The sequence below is a fragment of the Gavialis gangeticus genome, unplaced genomic scaffold, assembly GCF_001723915.1.
Source record: "Gavialis gangeticus isolate Ggan-Ray unplaced genomic scaffold, GavGan_comp1, whole genome shotgun sequence".
NCBI classification, from domain to species: Eukaryota; Metazoa; Chordata; order Crocodylia; family Gavialidae; genus Gavialis; species Gavialis gangeticus.
The window spans coordinates 85,643,434-85,664,834 of record NW_017729034.1 but is presented as its reverse complement, the minus strand read 5'-3'; the positions used below and the strand labels follow the sequence as shown (position 1 = coordinate 85,664,834).

At 39.1% G+C, this 21,401-nt stretch overlaps 1 protein-coding gene across 4 annotated transcripts; it reads right to left on the bottom strand.

Moving 5' to 3' along the window:
- Positions 1 to 537: 537 nt before the first annotated feature.
- FBXO30 (F-box protein 30) lies at positions 538 to 15,917 on the bottom strand. Of its 4 annotated transcripts, XM_019527281.1 has the most exons (5): positions 15,792 to 15,917; positions 11,445 to 11,521; positions 4,662 to 6,762; positions 3,274 to 3,406; positions 538 to 1,291 (listed from the first exon to the last, which is right to left on the bottom strand). In XM_019527281.1, exons 2-5 carry the CDS (start codon positions 11,459 to 11,461, stop codon positions 1,227 to 1,229), a joined length of 2,316 nt encoding a protein of 771 aa, XP_019382826.1. In that variant the 5' UTR covers positions 11,462 to 11,521; positions 15,792 to 15,917; the 3' UTR covers positions 538 to 1,226. The 4 variants fall into 4 exon arrangements, with proteins under 4 accessions (XP_019382826.1, XP_019382825.1, XP_019382827.1 ...); XM_019527280.1 differs by having other exon boundaries at positions 538 to 3,406; XM_019527282.1 differs by lacking the exon at positions 11,445 to 11,521 and having other exon boundaries at positions 538 to 3,406.
- Between the last annotated feature and the right edge of the window lie 5,484 nt (positions 15,918 to 21,401).

Below are 21,401 nucleotides of genomic sequence, written 5' to 3'. Positions count from 1 at the left end.
CCCTCCACAAGATGATCAGAGATTGTCCAACACATTTTCTAACTGTGTTGAAAACACAAATCAATCTAAATCTTCTCCATGACACAGTGACAAAGTCCACACTGGACCACATAGCTTAGAAAGACTGTCCTGCTGAAGTTAGTTATCAAAATGATTGTATAGCAATATGCACGGCAAAAGACATTACAAGCATTTTAAAACACCACCCTGATAACTTAGTCAAATAATTAGTCCTCTAGAATATGCTTATGCAGGAAGAACCCCAAAAGAAAACACAAATAAATACAGGCCACAGTGTGGAAAATCTAGTTGAGGGAACTAGTGTAAAATTAGCAATCTTCAGGAATTTAACATGAAGTGTGTTTACATATTGTATAACTTGTGATAGCAGTCAGAAGTTTGACACAAATTCCTCTATGGTAACTTGATTTTAAGAATACCCAATATTGCAATCAAATAGCAAGCCATAGAATTCTACATTTAAATACTGAAGGAACTGTCCAGAAGTATGATTAAAAAACAAACAAGCCATGTTCATACCAAATAAAGAGAAACTCCAATTGTTTTTATTAGATTTTAACAGACATTGCAAAAATATTGCATGATTTAAAACAATATTTTAAACAAGGTAGTAATGTGGCATCAGATAAAAGACAAAGAATGGAACAGCTACGTAAGCTATAAGGGAAATACAAGGGAACCACATGATATAGAAAATGAGAGGTATATTTTTAAAATCCAAGGGCAAATATGAACAAGCAGCCAAGTTTTGACAGACTGACTACATACCACTGATGTTTTACAAACTGCATAGCAGTGTAAAATAAACGTTGTTATCCTAACTATGTATTGTATTCCTGCATCTGGAACAGTTTACAAGGCAAAGATTTTGTTTACAGCATTGATATTTTAATAGCTCTGGATTTTCATAAAAATAAAAAGTAACACAATGAAAAAGCCAGTATCTACATTTGAAAATAAAAGTGCATGTATTGAAAACGTAGCATTATCTTCAAGAAGAGGAACATATTTAGTATTCAAAACACCTATTTTAACAAATGAGGACAACGTATGGTGCTTTAGATGCATAGTTGCACTGTGTTACAGGCTAAATTCTGTCAACATGAGCTCCTGCAATTGCGCTACCCTCCTCTCTCTAGACACCAAGAACACCTTTTCCCAGCCCAGTTCTCCTATAAAAATCATGACTCTGATTTACCTATTCTTTAAAAAGAAGATGCTGGCTGGACAGTCTGGGTTCTTCCACTCTGACAACTCCGGTTTCTCCTACCTGTACCGGAGAGATACAGAACTGAAGTTTATTTCTCTTGGTTTTTAGTTACCTAGCATTACAATTTACCTTGAGTGCGAGAAGGCATGAATCCCTTTATCTCTAGCTAAATCTAGTTTCTTTGTCCAAACTACTATATCCATCCATATTCCCATTAGCCACCACCATGGCTGTGTGGAAAATTACTACAAACTGACAACTTCTGTAGTAGGTTTTCTACCAAAATTTCCAGGCAGCCAAAGTGGAAAGAAAAAAAAATATGAAGAGAAGACACATGATCCCAAAATCCAGGAAGAACTTTTGCTTGAGTTCTTCAACAGTTTTACCATATGGCATTGCAGAACTGAATTCGTTTTCTTTCTGGAGCATCCTTAGCATTCTGGACAGAGAAAGGCAGCAATTGTTTAGCTGGATTGGACCCAGCATGGGAAACACACAGATACTGCAATTGTGAACTGTTGCCAGGGTAGCCATAAACAAGTGTCTAGTACAGAAATTACAAGCTTTAAATCTAGTCATTTCTGTAAACATCCTCCTTCCAATAGTTTCTTGTTTTTCCTAAAGTGGAAATACATACTGTATTTCATTGTTCCAAACACTGGTCTATCTGCATTAGCCTGCAGCACAGTTATTAAATGCAACAGGCTAGCAACACCCATACCAATTCAAACAAGTCTGAAAGTCACTTTGAGATAAGCTATGGCAGTTTTGCTATTATGAGGGCATTTTTCATAGCATGTGTTTCCTGTTCATAAATGCTATACAAGTTCTCTCATGGAAGACAGAGGAAACAATTTGGAATTGTTCATTTAGTCAAATATGCGGGTGAACACGCATTTAAGATATGCCTTATGCAATTAATGGATTCTGTCTCATCTTATGAAGATGATACATTTTGATACTCTTAGGCAACTTAAAATGCCCCCCAGTAAGAGTAGCATTTTATTGACAAATTAACAGAAAGACAGTATCTTACACAATGCCATAAAACAAGTAAAGCCCTTTCATTAGCTGCATTTTAAATCTACAGTTGTTCATTACACACTTCCAATTCCTGACTAGAAATAGTTTCGTTGAAGCATTTTTTCCTTTGCCAGCTATAGGAGCAGGGGAATTGGAAAACTATTTTAACTCAAATGCCAATCTAGGTGTATGTCAAGGGCTAATATTTCATGGTTTTAACTAACAGTTTTGCTGCCAAAAGTGAAATAATAGTTCTTAAGGCAAGCAACCTTTGCTGACTGTTCAAAAGGAAGTTGTGCTAAAAATTAATCTGCTGTAAATCAGAGTTCACTTAGATGATTGCTACAATTGTAAAAAAATGCACATCCTAGGTCACTTGTGTGTTAGCTAGGAAGAGCACTAGAATACTGATTATATTTTAAGAAAACTTCACAGATATGCTTAAAAAATTATGCATTTGTCTGAGACACCTATTACAAAGTTTTGGATTATTTTCAACTTTTGAATATTTAGATCATAACTTGTTAAAAAAGTCCAAATGCATAAAGTGTGTTTGGTCAGGAACTTTTCTCTCTACAATTCAAAGTTTTCCATCTGAATGTGCAGATCTTTTAAAGACCGTTTCTGAAAAGTTATTAATTCAACAGAACATGGGGACCAGTGGATCAGAAAACACACCTTAGGGATTTTTTAAAAATTATATAAGTTAGATAAAACTACCCTGTCCAGCAAGTTCCATTTTTTTTTTCAAACATTAAGGCAACTTCCATTACTTTCAACTAATCAACATTATAAAAAATAAATGTCACTTCAAAACCTTATATACATAGTGACAGAGTAGATTTAACTAGAAATTATCTTTAGTACATTAATAAAGTGTCACGTAATATTACACAGAGGTTATATCAGGTGCTTGAGTGTATGTGCAAGTGGAGTGACTTCTTAAATTTAAAGTACAGGTTTCAAGACAGATCGTAGTGAACGTCCTTCTTTAGTAAGTTCTCGTGTTACACACATACATGGCAGTGGGACAGCCTCTTCCCTTCTCTCCACAGCATTATAACTGCATTTTTTCAAGTGGTCTGCCATGCTCACGATGTCAGCAAATTTCCATTCGTTCACAGTACAAAAGGCTGTACTGAATCGCCACACCTGGAAAACAAGTTATACTTGGCATCAAACTGGCTTATTTTATAGAGACTCAGACTTGCAACAGCAAATACTTCATTTTGTAATACAGTAATTCGCTCTACCTAAAATAAACATTACCACTTCTTACTGACCACTAGGTTCCAATCAGTTTGAACCAGTCTAACTTTCAGATTCAGTTTCCCAACTGACTCTGTAGAGTGAGCATTAAAGACGAGTAAAAATCATAAAATATAGTCAGTTTACAAATTAAATCATCAGCAAATTACAGGACAAATACAGACATGACTAAGTGACAGTGAGGACCTGACTGTCAGACATGCTGAGATTCTACAATTCCAAATACAGCAAAAGGAAGTTGTAAGCATTCTGCACTTCTGAAAACATAGCTGAAGTTACATACCTCATAAACATTACTTGAATGTCTGCTTGTACCGAGTCCTGCGACCATCACACCAAGACCTTGACGTGTATGCTTAAGCGAGAGTATGGAGGAGTAGAGGCTGCCCATGATCTACCATCCCCCCTTTAGATCATTGAGACAGGATCCAAAGGCCAAACCAAGTCCAGATGTTTAGTGCCTCAATGGTAGTAGCTTTTATCAGACAGCAACAAATAAGAATGGCTGCTGACTGCCTAACACACCAGCGAAGGTGCATTTCTGCTAGGGTGATGTCTCTTAGCAGCCAAAAAGTCCCATGGTTGCAACACTGGTATTTTATAGGACCTACACCACAACATGCAGGCCCACCAGTCAGATGCAGTTTATGGTCATACCCAGGACCAATTAAGGCATTAAATACAATGATAAGAGATGTCTCATAACTATGTGAAATGTACTTTCCTCTCTTTGAGATGTCTAACGCCACAAATGAAATTCCCAGTTTCACACAAATTAACTGCAAATAAAGCCACAGCAGCAGACAAATATTGAGAAATTTAAGTTTTTTCTCTACTGCTACAAATCTATTATTTTACATATTTTCATGGCAAAAAGACAGAGGTTAGCTCAAATCCTACTCCCTCCCACCGCTACAAATATGGTGAATGTGTACAAAAGTTAATAGCTCGTTAAAGTAGAACCTTTTTTCCAAGACGACTCATGGAATACAAGGGATTCCAAAGGCTGTCTTTTCCCAGAGACATCATGTCAAACAGTAAAACATACTACTAAGTTACAGAATATATATACAAATATTTGGCCCATTTAACAACTTTTTCCCATCCATCCCCACTCCCTACAAAAAAATTAAGTTACCTTTTCTTTTATTTGCCATGAAGAACTTCCATCTGGATACCTTCTCTTTTCCCAAAGCAGTATGACCATACCACGTGCCTGAAGCAAACTTCCACATACATCTCGCATTAATCGTGACACTCTTGAAAGCTGACACAAACTAAAGCCATCTAGAAAACCAGCAATATGTTGTAGAACTTCAAAAGGAAGACTACTCAGATGGTCATTACGCAGTCCAATGATGCAGCTTTTAGCTGGTTCAACTAATACTGTAGATATGCAAGGCTGAACTCCAAATGACCTTAAATGGCGGTCATGTATAATCTTTGCCCCTTGCGTTGAAGGGCAAAATCTACGTTGAGAGTATGTACACCCATAATAAGCCAAAGGACACCTCTGTTCCATCCAGCCATTAAGGCCAGCATGAATGTCACCATGCACATTCTTAAAATGTGAAGAAAATTCATTTCTCCTAAACAACTGTCCACAAACAAATGTAAACATTGAACGCTGTTTTGTTTGGTATCTAGCGACACATTCCAGTACTAAGTCCAGCCCAAGTGTTTGGAAAGGACTTGGATTTGAGAGCTGTGGGTTGGCATGATCACATGCAGAAGCTGATGCTATTTCCCCTACCATTGTATTAGTGGCTAATATTGCAGAAGGAAGAGAGAATGTTTGAGTTCCAAAGTCAACATGATATCCATCGACAATGCGACTATCAGATATTCCCCTTCCACCAGGAGAGTCTCCCAAACAAAACAACAAAGCTGCTGTGATTAGATCTATGCCCTGAAGACCCATAGGGTCTTCTGTTATTTCCAAATCTGAGGTATCAACAGCTTTGTCTTCTTTTGGCGTAGACCAATAGTGGTGAACAAGGAAATTGTACGATCGATGCTTCATTAAAGAAAACACATCCACATTTCCCAATCTTTCTTGCTCTACTTGTCTTTCTAACATCTCTTCTTCACTAACATTACGGGGTGGTAGCAGTATATGACTAACAGTGCCATTAAGCAAGCTGTCCGGTGGTATTACTTCTCTAAGCTGTTGTGTTGCTACAGAAAAAGAGCTGCAAGTCTTCAATGCTCCATCATCAGAAGATGCAATACATTCACCATTTGCTACATTACATGATTTTGAATCAGATATATCAAGAATTTCATTCTGGTCCAACACCTCTGCACTTAAGTTTTCCAAATGGAAGCCATTACACAGCCCTGAAGAATTATTAAGATTCAAATTCAAGTCATGTTTTTGTACTAAATCATAACAAAAATCACTCGAGCCATTTTGTTCTAACTGTGAACTTTGACTCAAGACATCAAAGTCAATTCCACCAACTGCTCCTAGATTATCCTCATCTAGATAATCATGGGCTGACTTTTCATTCTGCATACTTCCATTAAAAGTTTGTTCTTTATTTTGGATATCTTCTTTTATCTCATATGGAGAGATGCAGAGTCTTGAACTTAACATGCTTATATCTCTTGTAGCAGTGTTCAGGATATCTAATGCAGCAGCTAAACTCTTTGTTGTTTCTACAGTAGCTTGATAAAGTGCAGTATAAGAATTTTCATCAGCAGGCAGTAAGCCATTTGAAAGTGTTGCAGCAGGGGTACTTGATTTAACTGAAGGTTGTTCTCTGGGTTCTGGTATTTGACTGGCTGTTTTTGACATCATTGTTGCTACCTTGAGGGATTCTAAAAGCATGCGCTGGTCTTGAAGGGCTAAAGCCATGTCTAGCTGTTCCACTTCATCAACATCTCTACTTAGATTTTCATAAGATTTCCGATCTGCATAACTGACAGGCCATCTATTCCATTCCATAGTACAACATACTACACTTGCAGGACACATCTCTAGATGTTCAGCAATTTTGTTTCGGGCTACAATAAAAGGACATCCAAAGCCACTATTCAAACAAGGCACTCTTTCAAGTGGACATAAAATGCGATGTTCTTCAGCTTTGCATGAATGAAAAACTGCTCCACAAACCAAGGGGCAGCCAATCAAGTCACAGGAAACCCCAGTTTCTGGTCTGGTCATGCAACGCCGACTGATGCAATTTACACAGTGTAAATGCTGCTGATGTTCCTCCATGTCTGCAAGCCCAGCTCTGAGTAAGAAGAAAAAGGAGACAAAAAAATTAATGTGTTAGCTGAACAAAGTAATTCATTCAATATATAAAAATCATTCAATATGTTAGCTGACCAAAGTAATTATTTATCGTTTTATATTCTTGGTCTATAATGTATACAGAATACAAATGAACAACATACTGATTACTACCTATTATTATAGGAACAAACATACAATTTAAAGCCTCCTTTCTCCCCAAAAAGTTCCAGGCAGCAATTAGAGTTACTCACTTGTATTAGAGCTCTTCAAGATGAATTTGGTACCTTTACATGCTTGGGAACGTGGGCTGTAGAGACCTGATAGAAGAACGTTTATAACAGTACCCACCAGAATGCTTTTGTACCTTTTTCTACTTCTGAGGATGCATTCTAAAGTCCTAATTATAAATTATAAATTAGGACTGTAACAACAACAGGAAGGTGGAGAGAGAGTGTGAATGTGCAGAATCTATCTCCAAGAACTCTGGTTACGAGTGAATAGAAAGGTGGCTAGTTTAAAAAAAAAACAAAACCATACACAAATGCTGGAGGGGTGGGGAAGGTCTGGGGGCCTGATGTGGCCCCAAGCCATTTATCCAGCCTGCAGATCAGTTTTGCACCACCAGGTGAGTTTAACACCCCTGACCTAACCTCTTTAGTGTTCAGATTGTTTAGTGACTTTCTGAACATTTTTTTAAAGGAAAAAGCGAAAGGTCTTCACATCCAACATTTGCAGTTTCATTTCATGAAACTCCATGATAATGGGTTCTGGGAAAAATTACTGGCAGAGATATTGACCAAGATGGAAAATTTTACTTGGATAAAAATTTAGAGTGGAGATGGAAAACAGATATGTCCTGCAGAAAACCAGATGTTATGGCTAACAGTGAATGGTGTTTTGATCAATGAGTCAAAGATGACATTCATTCAGATGTTTAAATACAAGCTTCCCAACATGAATATGGGCAAAACCGATGTCCCAAGATAGATCTGGTTCACTGTTGGATACCTGTTTGCTAATGTCTTTACCATGTTGTTATTACTTCCAGAATGAATCACTGGCTAAAAAAACAGAGGGTTTAACCGATGGTGCCTCCTAAAATAGTCAGCTTAGGAACCTGTTGAAAACCACATGGGGTAAAAGGCTATAGGCTGTGCACTATGAAGAAGAGCATCCTTTTCCCAAGAAAGTTGGTCATATTTTGTAGGTGACCAATTCAGGGAACAAAGAACAAGAGGTTCGACCTCTTAAATACTGGCTTCTTCCCTTCTGATCCACTGCAGGACCCATACAGAAAAAAGAAAAATATTTTTATAACACTAGAATGAGCTAGCCAGGCTAACTAAAATCTAGCTAACACACTGAATCTTTGCCAAGACTGATCCATCACAGATCCAATCTGGAGAGGTTCTTGGTCTGCTGCCACAGTCATCCCTTTTAGAGGCCTCCCTCCAGAACATGCAGGCACCCCAAGGGTAAGGGCACTTGCCTGGAACGTGCCATCAAGGCTGCGCTGCCAGTACCTCCCAGGAATAGGCATATATGAAGGCTTACTGAAGAAGTTAAGTTAGTTTAAAGCACATCTCAAATAAAATCTGTGGGCTGGCAATGTCCAAGGCACTTTTCTCATGGCTAAGTCTGGTATAGCAGTCTTTCTGTCAACTATTACCCTTTGTACATGTTAGCTTACATTGTCACCCCACTCAGGGAAACAAAAAGCAAATTCATTCTCTTAAGTTCTCCTTCTGCAACAGGGGGAAAATAAAGACCCATACTCTCTTCTGAATTCCAGCCCAAGGCCAGGCATTAAGTACCTACCTTCCCTGGGTTGCCTTCTTTCTATCTTCCTTGCTCAGTTGCCTTTCATCTCCCTACCTTGCTCCTTCCACTGCTTCTCTCAACCTGTATCTCTGAAGCCCCAGATCTTCCACCTGCTTTGCCCCCGTTCTGCAAAGACAGCAGCCTTTATATGACAAGTAGCTGTTAGCAGGCTGCTTGGTCACAGCTGAGGGAAGTAATTGGGCTCAAAATTAAAAAATGCTGCACCTTTATGAAAGTCTATGCTCAAAGCTCCAGTGCATGGGACTTTTACTATCCTTTCAGTGCCAGCAAAAACATGCACATTCCAATACGATTAGGCTTGTGCTACTTAGCATTTGTGGGAGCAACAAAGGAACTCTACATGACTGGAGCCTGTTCCAGAATAAAAAGCAGGTCAGATCATGTGACTAGTTTTATTTTGAAGCAGGCCCATTGTACCACATATTGGCACTGAGCACTTGGATTCTTAGTCTGGTACAGAGGGAAGAGGAAACGGCATTCTATTTCTCACCACCATGCCACTTGCATTGTATTTTGAGAGGATATTTCAGCTTCCTTCATTTAATTTGGTTTTATCCTTTTTTTTAAAGATATCACTGAGGAATTAATTCAAATTTGAAGAGAAGAAAAAGCCAATTTTTTCCAGACCTTCCCTCCCCTCCTTAAAGCTGTTTATATTCATATATAAACTCATGAAAGATTTTACTGAAAGAACAAACTAGTAAAAGTAGTTAAAACGAGCTTAAATCACTAGCTAATTCACAGACTTAAAAGAACAATGTCAGATCCAATTTATCTTCCCCTCAGATTCACTACCTCCCCCAAATTAGGTTTTGTAAAAAGTCCGCCTAAAAAAACTAAGAAGAATAAAACTGAAATAGTTCCATGTTTGATTTTATTTCACTGGCAAATGAGAATTACCAAGCAGTGTTTCCAGCCTAAACATTGTGGCACTATGCTACTCCAGAAGAACTCTGTAGCACAGGCAATTAGAAATAGACCAAACAAAAGTGAAGCAGATCATTATTTCTGTTGTCCAAGCTGAAAGGCAAGTTTTCATATTTTCCATTTTCAGTAACTTAAAGTGCTTTTGTTGCACAGATTTAAAATCTCATTAAATAATTTTTATACAGTTCTCTAAGATTTCACATTTTGCCATTAAGAGCAATTTTAATGCCCCTTCTCCAAGTTGCATAATTCAAATGTTTTGGCCACCCCCTCTTCTGAACTCTTCTAACAAAGCAGCATGTGTTGCACTTGCTAGGCAAAACACAGTGGACTACTCTTCGCATTCTGAAGAGTCTATTTTTATACGTATGCAACAAATTACCTTCTCATCATATTTTCACTAAAATGCAATTTATCACAGATTTCTTGGACACAACCTACTTTATCCCACAGATTTAGTGCCAACTTTGTAACGGTGTTCTCAAGCATTTTAGGCTTGATGCACCCCTTGGGAAAGGCAAGCTCTTAGTTTTCACTAGTTTTTTTTTTACTACAAAAAACAGTAATAGAAATTCATGTTGCAAAGAACTCTGAAAGATCACAACAGGTCAGAAGGTTTTTAACACGATGGATTCCTATCTGAAATCTCCGGGTTCAGCCTGTTTGTACCACAGTGCTAACACTGCGTGGCACCCCACAGCACCTATGAAAGGATCTCATGGCACCCTGGTTGAGAATAACTGGTCTATAGTAATTAAAGTCAAAACATGTTTATTAAACTATCGAAAGGCAAAATTGGGGGCTAGGTTTATTTATTATTCTGCCAAAAGTTATTTAAAAAATTACTCTTGCACTTGCATGTAAACTAAATACCAGTAAATTAAAATAATCTTTTCCACAGTGTTGAAAAATGCATCCTTCCCCTTCTGATACTGTTGAGAAGAAATGGGATTTTTTTTAAATAAAGAAAAATGAATTCCTCTTCTTTCTTCTAGTCCCCCTGGTAGAAGACTAAGATCTCTTGTTCCCAGCCCAGGCATTAAGCAACTTGCAAATCATTTCTACTTTTGAACCAAACAGAGAAAGAGCTAAATGGCAGAATTCCATAAAAAGATGGTATTTTTGCAAGATTATCCCTTACAGCTCATTTCCAAGCTGAAAAAGTAAGTTTTTTCTTGACTATTTTTCATGCCTGCTTGCCAAACAAAAACAGTCTTACTAACAAGTTCTAATTCTCACTGACAACTCTCCACATCAAGGTGAGGAGGAAAAAATGAGGAGCAAGGAAGAGATGGGCTTCTGATGAAAGGCATGTATTATTGCTGAGGTAGCAATAATATCAATGAGATAGTTGAGGAGGATTGTATTGCTCCTCTCTACTTGGGAGAAGAGATAGAAACTTGTATTGTTTCAACAGTTATTTTAAAAGGGAAGCATGGAAGGGCCCCACATATGCTGAACTTCTTCAGATCTTGGGTGCAGGCCTGGGCAGATTCAGAATCACAAGGGGTAGGTATGGCCAAACTACCTTTGGCCGTGTGGCACATGCATAGTGAAGAGAGCGCACCGTGAATGCAGCACATGGCCAATGGAGGTGTAGTTGTACTACCCTCGCTGCAATCCTGGATGCCAGTGAGCTCTCTCAGCTCACCAACATGTCAGCATGGGCTCCTGCCAGAAACTCTTGAGCTCACCAGCTACTTAGCACAGGCTGTGGCCAGAGCCCAGGCACAGAGCTTCCACACAGCTGTTGAACCCAGGAAGCTGACTGCCACCATAGTTTATCCCCTTTCCCTCCGCTGCTAAATTCAGTGTACAGGGTCAGTCTAGCATGGGCGTTGCATGCAACATGTGGGTTCAGGGCTGGTGCACGCAGCACTGGGAAGCCAGTCCAAGACTCACAGGCAGCACCTTGGAGAAGATGACATGACTCCAGAGGCCAGATCAGGATGGCCACCTCTCTCTTTGACAGCCCTCCATTAGGGAATCTAATAATGTATGCCAAAAAGATATACATATCAGAAATAATCAGTGTCTTTAAAACAACAGTTGAATGTACATTTTCTGGGTTCCCAGACTGAAACTTCAAATATTGCTAAAAGGCACTGTATTAGTGCCAAAATTAAACAATGTAATAATTTATACTTATTAACTAAATGCAGTAATAGATGTGAGGTTTTATATACATCTGCTTCTTAATATTTGATGCATTTTAAATGTCTCATACGTGTCTCATACATACTTTTTCAATTCTCTCTGTCTTATTAGCGTTTCACAGGTCAGTGTGTAAAGACAAGACCCAATTGTCTCAGAGGCATTTATGCATTTGACTGCCTAAAATCTAGGGGCCTTGCCCCACCAGAGCAATTTACTTTGGTCTGCTGTATGTACCTAGAACCCCAACATTGTCAAAATGGAGACCTGGGTGCCTCTGAAGTGATCAGTGTAGAGTCCCATGACTGGTGCAGTCTTGTATGCCCTGGCCCAGCCGCAGTGGGGTAGAGGGTACTCCCTCAGATCCTATTCTATAACCCCGTGCTAGAGTGCTCTCCAAGGAAGTAGGAGATGAGGGTGTAGTGGTCCACAGGACCCAGTCTTAGAATCCAAGTCTCCATAAATAAGTGATTTTGCCACTAGACTAGTGCGCAAGAAATGGATCTCTGTACCACAAAAGCAGGCCATTTTTACACATGCATTGGGATGCAGCACCAGGTGCTTTAATTAGTGAGTTGCACTAATTAAAAAAGTGCTTGCATGTCCTGTGTATCAGCATCCCCATGCTGAAAAAAAATGTCAGTGGGGCTCTGAACTAAAGCTCACTGAACTTGTTCTATTTTAAAGCACCCCCACTGCCATTTTTCCAGCACAGGGTCGCATGGGGACGCTGATACATGTGATGAGCAAGGCTGCTGGAGCACATCTATTTCCATACTTCAGCAGACTGTTAATTCCTGGATTTCCAGTGCATCGGAGCAGGCTCCCCACATATCTGTAGGAGCCCCTAAATTCCACATATTAAGATTCAACTTGATACAGGATCAAATTGGGTCTAGCCATTAAATATTAGTTGCTGTTGCTCTTAACACAGCAACTTAGAATGCTTCTTAGCTGTGCTATTAAAACTGCAAATGGAGTCAGTAGACAACACTACAAAAATTCACCAAAATTCTCTGGGCTGTACAGAGTTTAAACTTGGGAGCACTAGGTGATAAGATTTGTCAGTGGACCATTTAATTTGTAATTTATTATGCAACACTGGATCTTTTTAGAAGTTCTTTTTATGCATTTATTTTAACTGCTAGTAATTAAAGCAACTTACTGAACACTATTGTCCAGGTAGTTTTTAAAAAGCATTGATAATTTGGGTTTTAAAATGGTTTAATAATAGTTTTAAAGCAACCATAACCTTATCAATATTTTAACACAGTTACACAGAACACAAATTGTTTAAGTTAAGGTTTATACTTCTTCCAATTACAGAATTCAAGTTTTAAAGCCACATACATTAATTTTAAGAGTAATCAAAATGCTTGAGAGAGACATTACTTGTCACTGTAACACTTACATTTAACTTTACAAGTCAGTACTCTATGAATCTCCTTATTTTTACTGTTTTGTCCTTTTCATGAACTGGTTTCCCTCATATCTTTCATTTAATCCAGCAAGAAAATGTTTTATTGCGCTTATTTTACATTTAAGAGACTGTAGCATTACATTCATCATTACTACTTAGCTGAAAACAGGGAGAAAGACCTTATTTAAACACTACACGTTAACTTATTTAAAAAAGGCACAGAACGAGGAAGAATTTTCACTAGAAGACACCTCAATATTTAACCTGGTATGAAAGTTGTTCTTTAAATGGTAAAATAAAATTCCAAGAATAAATACTCAAAGAGTAATTATTTATAATGGTGTGAACTGTCTAGAGAAAGGATCAAACATTATTTGCAATTAAAATATGTACTGAAAATTATTGATTTATTTTACCTTAGACAAAACTAATTGTGTACTAGTACTTTGGTAAGAAGTTATATGTCAAATCAGTGACTATATCCAGAAAGAACAGCTGTACTTTTCTGGTTATGTAATGTCAGCAACTAGGTTCAGTTCATTTGAGATGCTTAAGTATCCAATCTTGACTGTTACTAGCAGAGAAAACTAAAAATACATCCAGTTCCAGTGAGGTGACCACTGCTCTCAGAATTTGTAGGATCACTTGATGTTATTGTACATGCAATACAGTCAGCTGACCAAATCTGCCAGAACAAGCTTTGAAAATCTGTCATAATCCAAAGGATTAAAATTCCAGCTGCTAAAACCACATGATTTACTCTACCTTAATATTTGTGTTAACACAACAACTGTGTAATAATGGATTTAAATAGTGAGTGCCCAGTATTCCAGCAGCAACTCTACCTGCTCTGTTCCACCTGCTAAGCTGCCCTATACATGCGCATTTTTTCAAATTCAAAATGGAATGCCTGCATCCCCTCCAATCACATACCCTCAATCTCTTGGGCTATAATATAAATGATTATCTTTTTATCTCAAGTGTTTGGAAATATACACAAACAAACTCAATCCAATCTTTATCTTCTAGTCTTGTATAATCACAGCTGGTAAAAAGACAGCTTTTCCTCTTTGCTATGAGATTATTTTTTTCAGACCAACAATACTTATTTCAGTAGAATCTAAGTTTTTCTCTTCTAAAAAGTTTTTATCACTTACACTTTTGAACATATTTTGCCAACAAAAATAACATGTATGTTGTTGCAGTGAAATCTGGCCAACTTTGTAGGTAAACTGATCTTGTGTTTCTGTTCTTTCAGAGCTTCATAAACTGCATCCAAAACTGAACAGAATCTGTTCAGAACCCTATGGAGTTACAGATTAACAAATACTTGGGAAAACCATCAGTAGAAGCATCAGGCAATAAGCTGGTCACTGAAGAAGACGGCACTCAAAAATAAAGGTAGGGACCAAGCTTCCTTTGCATTAGCCAAAAGTTAGCTCTTCCAAATCAAGATCTAGAAAAAGCACTATGAAAGGAATCCTGCTCATCTGAAGTGGCTCAAGGACACTGCCAACCTCCTGGCCTTCCCTGCCACCTTTCATGGAAGTCTCTGGCTAGGAAGTTTAACTTTTACTGTTTGAAAGAAAAACTTCCCACCATATTCTTGAGAGGGTGCATGCATCTGTTGAGAGTAGGTTGACAGACGTGAGAATGAGACGCAAGAATAAAAAAACAATGGAAACAAAAAAATTTAGAAAATAACAAAGAAAATATGAGAAGAGACAAAAAAAGAAAAGAAGGAGAAGAATAACTGAAGACAATTCAGGAATACATTCACCAGAATTCATCAGAGGACAAAAAATGAAAGGGGGCCAAAAAAACCCCAACAAAACAAAACGAGAGAGAATTTTAATTTTATTACTGAATTATTGACAACCAATTTTCAGTAAAACAATGTTGCAGTTAAATACACAATAGAAACCAAACCAATCCGTTTTTAAACTGTGCAATGCAGGGTGGCATAGATATTTTTCATCTCAATTAGTTGGCTCAGATCCTAGGAAAGTAATTGCTGCCTAAGCATTTTTAAATTCTATGTATAAATCGCCACCTCATCCTTCCTATAGACAAAATTTTATTAATTTGTGTCTCAAAGAGGTAGTTACAACCTCACCTGGCACTATGCTAGTATTTCAAATACGCGTTACAGCTAGTCACATCTTTAGTTATAAATAGTTATTAGTAACTAGTTCCTGGGAGTTTTGAGCCCATCCATATTTTACGTTCTAATGAATATTTACACTTCATGCCTCATTTTTCTTTTTTGTGAAAAATGCTTTTTAAAATAGAATTTAAAGAAAAAAGAAATGAAAAAGAAACTGACTGTACTACTTTGCAACTGGACTCTCCTCAGCTGATGCTTTGGTCTCTATAAGAAATCAACTTCATATTATTTTTAAAATTCAACTATTTCTGTGATGGGACTACCTCACACAAATTCAATTTATGAGCCACCATTTTAAAACAATGCACTAGGATTCCCTTAGGCTTAGAGTACTTTTGTGACCTATTTTCCATGTAATTTTGACTTCTTATCATAGTACCCAAATGTATGCTCCTTGTCATGATCCCCAAACAAAAAGTACAAGGCCTTAACATACTTTAGGCAACAGACTTCTACATGCCAATTACACCAGGGAAGGCTATACTTAGTGCACGGTACAGACATAAAAGCATTTTACCTGTTAAGATGGTGGCAAAGAAAAGACAGCTAGAGAGCCAGTTGATTTCATGCGTAAAGTCACTACTGAACCTGACCTCAGTATGACTCCGTGAGTTTCGCAGACTCTGAAAAAGGTGAAATCAGACATAAAGACTTCGTATCAGACCGTAAGGACCACTCCCTAGGTGCACAATCCTCTAAATAGGACAAGTAACTTATTTGGCGTTACAGTAGATTAGACATTTTACAAAGTTTTACTTGCCCATAAATGACTAATAATTCTTTCAATGAACAGATAAAATCTATTTCATTATCAATCAAGATTGGACATTGTGATCTACACTGATTATTTTGCACAACATATAGATTTCACCTCTTGGGTAAGTCCAACTTGGATTAACTAGTAAAGCAGTTTTCAACCTTTTCCACCTTGCATCCCCCACCAACCACTTCATCAAAAAAAAACCCAGTCCCACCATGATAAAAACAAAACCCCACTTTTTCCAAGAAGTGTATTTTTATATTTACATGAATTTTAGTATTATATTAATCATTAATGGAAATTTTAAAATGAGTTGAAGTCCCACCTACATGACCTTTGCATCCCACTGGTTGAGAAACACTGAACTACTGAGTCATGTTTTAAATAGTAAACCAGCTGCACATTCATTCAGTTACAGGCAATAAAACAGGGAATAAGCCACAGTTATTACATGCAAAATTAACATAAAAACTGTATAGCTGGTTTCCATAGCACCTTAAATTGAATGTATGACCAGCACTCCCAGGCTTGGAAGTGCACCGGAGTCCTTCAAGACTGGCGTAATTGTGATCCTGATCTCACCCTGTGTCAGCAATAGGGCCTGATTAGGATATTATCCCCAAGGCCACAATCATGCCCCCTGCCAAACACATGGGGACATGGCAGGAGGCATGATCGGTGGGATGGCAGATCAGATCCCATTACACCTTCTACTGAATGTTAACAGCCTTAAGAGAACATTGAATGCTAGTGTGAAAGTAATACAAAATGTGACTTAAACAAATGTTTAGATAAACATCACCATCACAACATGGATACTCAGACATTTCTGAAATGAATACTAGAGAGGAAATATGAACAAAGAGAAAAAAGATAGCACAGTGGCAGCCTTAACTGGCATTTATTTACAATGATAGACCTTGTCCAATACATGGACATTTCCTATCTCCTCCTAAAATCAGAGATAACCACCACATAAGCTAGTGTGCACCTATATTTATACTTATGAATACAAAGAACTGAATTATTGCACAAGGGCTGACATTTTTGTTTATATAATCAAAATCATAAATAAACTCTCTTGTATATATTTAACTAAGCTCTTAAGATGGTGTTAGCTTAATATTTTAATTAAGGCAAGTTGTGGTAACAGGGCTGTCAAAACTTTAAGGCTCCTGACTTTTGTTTAATTATACACATCAGACATAATATCTTTATACACTGTTTTAGTTATTTCTGCACAAACTTTCCCTGGTTCCCATACCAAAATGCATAACTTTAAAAGCAAGAAAAAAGTGTCCCAAAACAATGTCCCCACTGACTGAGCACTGAAATGCAGGGGCTATATATAAAATATACATTTAATATGGGTAAATGCTCATCTGAACCTGATCATTGTATTTAAATTAACAGTACTAACACCTCTTAGAGGCTCCAACCTGGACCCTGTGCAAGACACAGCACAAAAAATATACTGTGCTGAGAGAAACTTTTGTCCCAAAAGGGATTACAGTCTATGCCAGGGATGGCCAACCTGCAACATGTGTGCGACAAGTGGCAATCAAGGAGGGAGAAAGAAACAGTAGCAGACAGGGAAGGGACCAAAAAGCAAAGCAACAAATTCTGCACTCAGGAAGGATGTGGGTGCACCTGCCAAAAAGGTTGGCCCTCACTGATCTAAGGTTAAGACAGAGGATGGGAAAAGAACATATCATGTACACATGTAAACTGCAAGATTATCAGAATCATAGAATCACAGGGTTGGAAGAGACATTAAGGAACATCTGGTCCATCTTCCAAAAAGCCCAGTCTCCTCCAAGGACGAAGGGGGCCTTGTAAACTCAGAGGAGATGTTAAAAACTAAGAATATCAACTTATCCACTTCCAAACACTTCAGTAGTATAAAAACATTCAAATCACTCACATTCCAGTGTTTTTTCCCCAAGCTATTTAAGTTTTAAATCACCAGAATTCTTAGACTACTTTCACTAGTAATTTTTTTCTCATTTGTGGGGACAAGGACAGAGATGTAATTTAAAGCACGGGAAAAAATTAGATACTTTTCTATTGAGCCTTAAAAAAGACACCTTTGAGTTGGACAAATAAGACACTGGGCCCTGAAAGTGAGTAGTGTTAAAACTGAAGAGCCAAGACATCATATGAATAGTAGGCATATATTTGACAAAACACTGCTGAGTGAATGTTCAAGCACTACATTTTTCAAAACACTCCCCATTTGACAGAACCATCTGAACAAAAACTTGGTAAAAAATGTATATAAATATTTATGGAACATAACGAATCAATAATTTGCGATACCATATATCAGGGATGGTCTAGGCAATTATTCGGGCTGGAGGGCCACTTAAGGAGTTTTGGTGAGCTGCTGCAGGCTGGGAAGGAGGGGAGGTGTTGTGGATGGGAGAGCAACTGATTGCAGCTCAGCCCAGACCCTGCACTGTCACCACCCTGTAATCCTGGCCCTGACCACCCACTGTGGTCCTATATGCCATCCCTCTCCTGTGTATATGCTGCCCACAGTGATCCCTGGCTGGTCTCCATGGAGACCCCACCCACCACCTGCTTTGTCCAGCATCCCTAGGAGCAGATGAACCAGGGTTCCAGGCAGCAGGGCCAGTGGCAGAGACACTGGCAGCAGCAGCCAGGCAGAGGGAGCTACCACCACAGGGGCTGCCGGGAAGCCGAGTCCAGCCTCTGTGCACCCAGGGGCAGTGGGACTAGCCACCTGCTCCACAGCCCAGGCTGTCCCCTGCACCTGGACCAGGTGGGACTGAGAGATCTGTTGTGTACCAGCCATAATTCCTCAGCAGGCCAGATCTAGCCATATTTTGCCCAGCCCTGTCATATATTTACTAATTAAAATATCTTTCCCAAATGCCAACAGATATGTAACTAAGATGTAGTTTCCACAGACTTTAGTTGAAAAGCCCTATCCAAACCCTTTCAAAGACTGGTGACAATAATGACTCAGCTAAAACCAGTGCTTGATTGCTTTATGGCAGTGGTAAATAAAGCACAGCCTTTAAAACAGCGTTATTCATTACTGAAGTGTCACTCAGTTCCCTTACTTCACAGCATTCTGGAAGAACCAGTGACCCTCTATGAGAGACACTTTAAAGACACAGATTTGGGACTTCTTAATTACTTGAATTCACTTCAGCTAAGAGCCTGACTTATTAATGTGTCACTAAAAAAACCCAAAAAATGAGGGGGAGAGAGAATTTTTGGCACTCACGTTAAGGAAAGTTTAAAAATAAGCTGTTGCAACAAGTACCAGTAATTTTCAGTAAGCAACCTGTATCATGAATCTTTAATTTTAAGCTGAAAAATGGGGCAGGGGGAAGGAAGAGAGGAGGGTTGGTTGGTATAGAAAGCAGTATCTCAAATTTAGCCCACAGTATCTCTCATGCTTGGTTTTTAAATTACCATTTGACAGAATTCTATTGTTCATAGCACTAATTGTGAAATAACTAATTTGACTTTAGTAAACAGTGTTTTCTACTAAATTATATCCTCTCTACGTATTAAGAAATGTTTATGGCATATTCTTTAGATTCATCAGTACTGCCTAGTATTACAACATAAAAATATTCAGACACAATGTCAAAATGCTCGTAACAGTAAAAGCCAACTTTAAAAACCCAGTTAATAATACAGCGCAAAGTCAAACGCTCGTAAGCTTGGACGTGTCTGAACTTAAGATGCAATTGCAACCTTAATTCAGGGGCCTGTGAATACACAGGATGATATAGTTAATTATGTGATTAGATACTTTTCCACAGAACCTCCACTCATTCAGTGCTGTGATCAGAGAATGAGACAGCTTGATTAATGAATTTTTATCACCAACTAAAGGCTTCCGTACACAATTGATAGCTTTACAACCAATAACTATTCATTTCTGTATAGTTTTTTCCAGGGTATTTTTCACTGTGGTGTCCGACTGCCTCCCAAAGATGATTTTACCTCCAGTAAAAGGAAAAAGCATCATTATCTTCATTATACAAACAAGAAACATACTTGCCGGAGGTCACGCTCTCAATTAGTGATATAGGATTAGGACTCCCCACCCCATCTGAAGTTCACCCCCTCTGGCCCATGCTGGCTTAATGACAAAGATGCTATATGAGAAAGTAGCCAAAAATGCTTTCTAGTTTACATGGAAACTTTAGTGTTCTGAAAAGATAATTAAAAAAAAAAAAAAAATCACACAAAAAGCAACATATTCAAAGAAGACCCAGAAACTCCCTGGACCTGTAGCTGCCAGGTATCCATAAGGAAGACTCTGCAAAACCGAAGACCTTACATACTCATCATATGGGGTTCTGGCATTTTCTAAGCCGGGGTTTCAATGATACAGCTTGCTGAACATTCATAGGTGCTGCCTATGGGTTTTGGACTGGACACAGCTCTGGGTCTGGCCTGTGGGGCCAGTTTTGGGCACATGCGCTGGATCCAGCACACAGGGCCAGTCTGTGGACCCAATCTGACCCATCGGGCCTGATGAGTTTGGGAGCCCTACTTTCAGGAAACTGTTTCATCAGAAAGTTTCTGACCAGCTATAGAGAAAAGTGCTGAGTGGCTCAGCACTTTCAAGCCCCAAGAACCTCCAGTGGGGCACCTAGAGAAGAGAAGAAAATGTAACTAACATTACTGTGGGGGGCTGGACCCAATGATTTTGTAAGGTCCCTCCCAGCGCCTAACATCTATGGATGTAGCGCCTTTCAAAATTCTGCTTTAGCATCATCTAGAAAAAGTGCCAGAAAGGCAGGAATGACACTGTGCTCTGGCACGGTATTCCCCAGTCTCAGTCATGGGACTACTGTTTATTTCCCTATGAAAAAAAGCAGAGCTGAGAAAACAATCTTCAGTTCTGATTCCTAAATCCTAAACAAAATTCAGTTCCCCCAGGAAACAAGACAGGGCTCCAGCAAACAAAGGAACATGCGATAACGTCGCCCAACTACACACAGGCCTGGAGGCTGTGCCAAGGAGGTGGTGGGCCGGGGCCCACCAGAGCAACGCAGAAACTGTGCGGCAGGGACAGCTTGGGGCGCGGCGCTCCTGAGTGTCCAGCCTCCAGAGGAGAGGCCACTGGCGACACAACGACTAAACACAGCTATTGAACACAGCCGACAGATAAAATAGGAAACAGGGAGGGGAGCGAGGGCGAAAGGTTAACAAGGGACAGCTCCTCAACTGGGGGAGCCCTCCGCGCCGCACCCCAGGGAGCGAGGCGGGCGCTGCCAGGCAGGGCCGCGCCACCATTTGTTTACTGTGCGGCTGCCAGGCAGCGGCGGCGCGGCGTGGCCCGGCCCGGAGCTGCGGGGACGGCGCCGGCGCCAG

What these genes read in the sequence shown, in the direction of transcription:
- FBXO30 (XM_019527280.1), bottom strand. An exon ending in CATGGCAAATAAAAGAAAAG is followed by an intron (nt 3,407 to 4,661) that starts GTAACTTAATTT and finishes CTTGTTTTCCAG; the next exon opens with GTGTGGCGATTCAGTACAGC.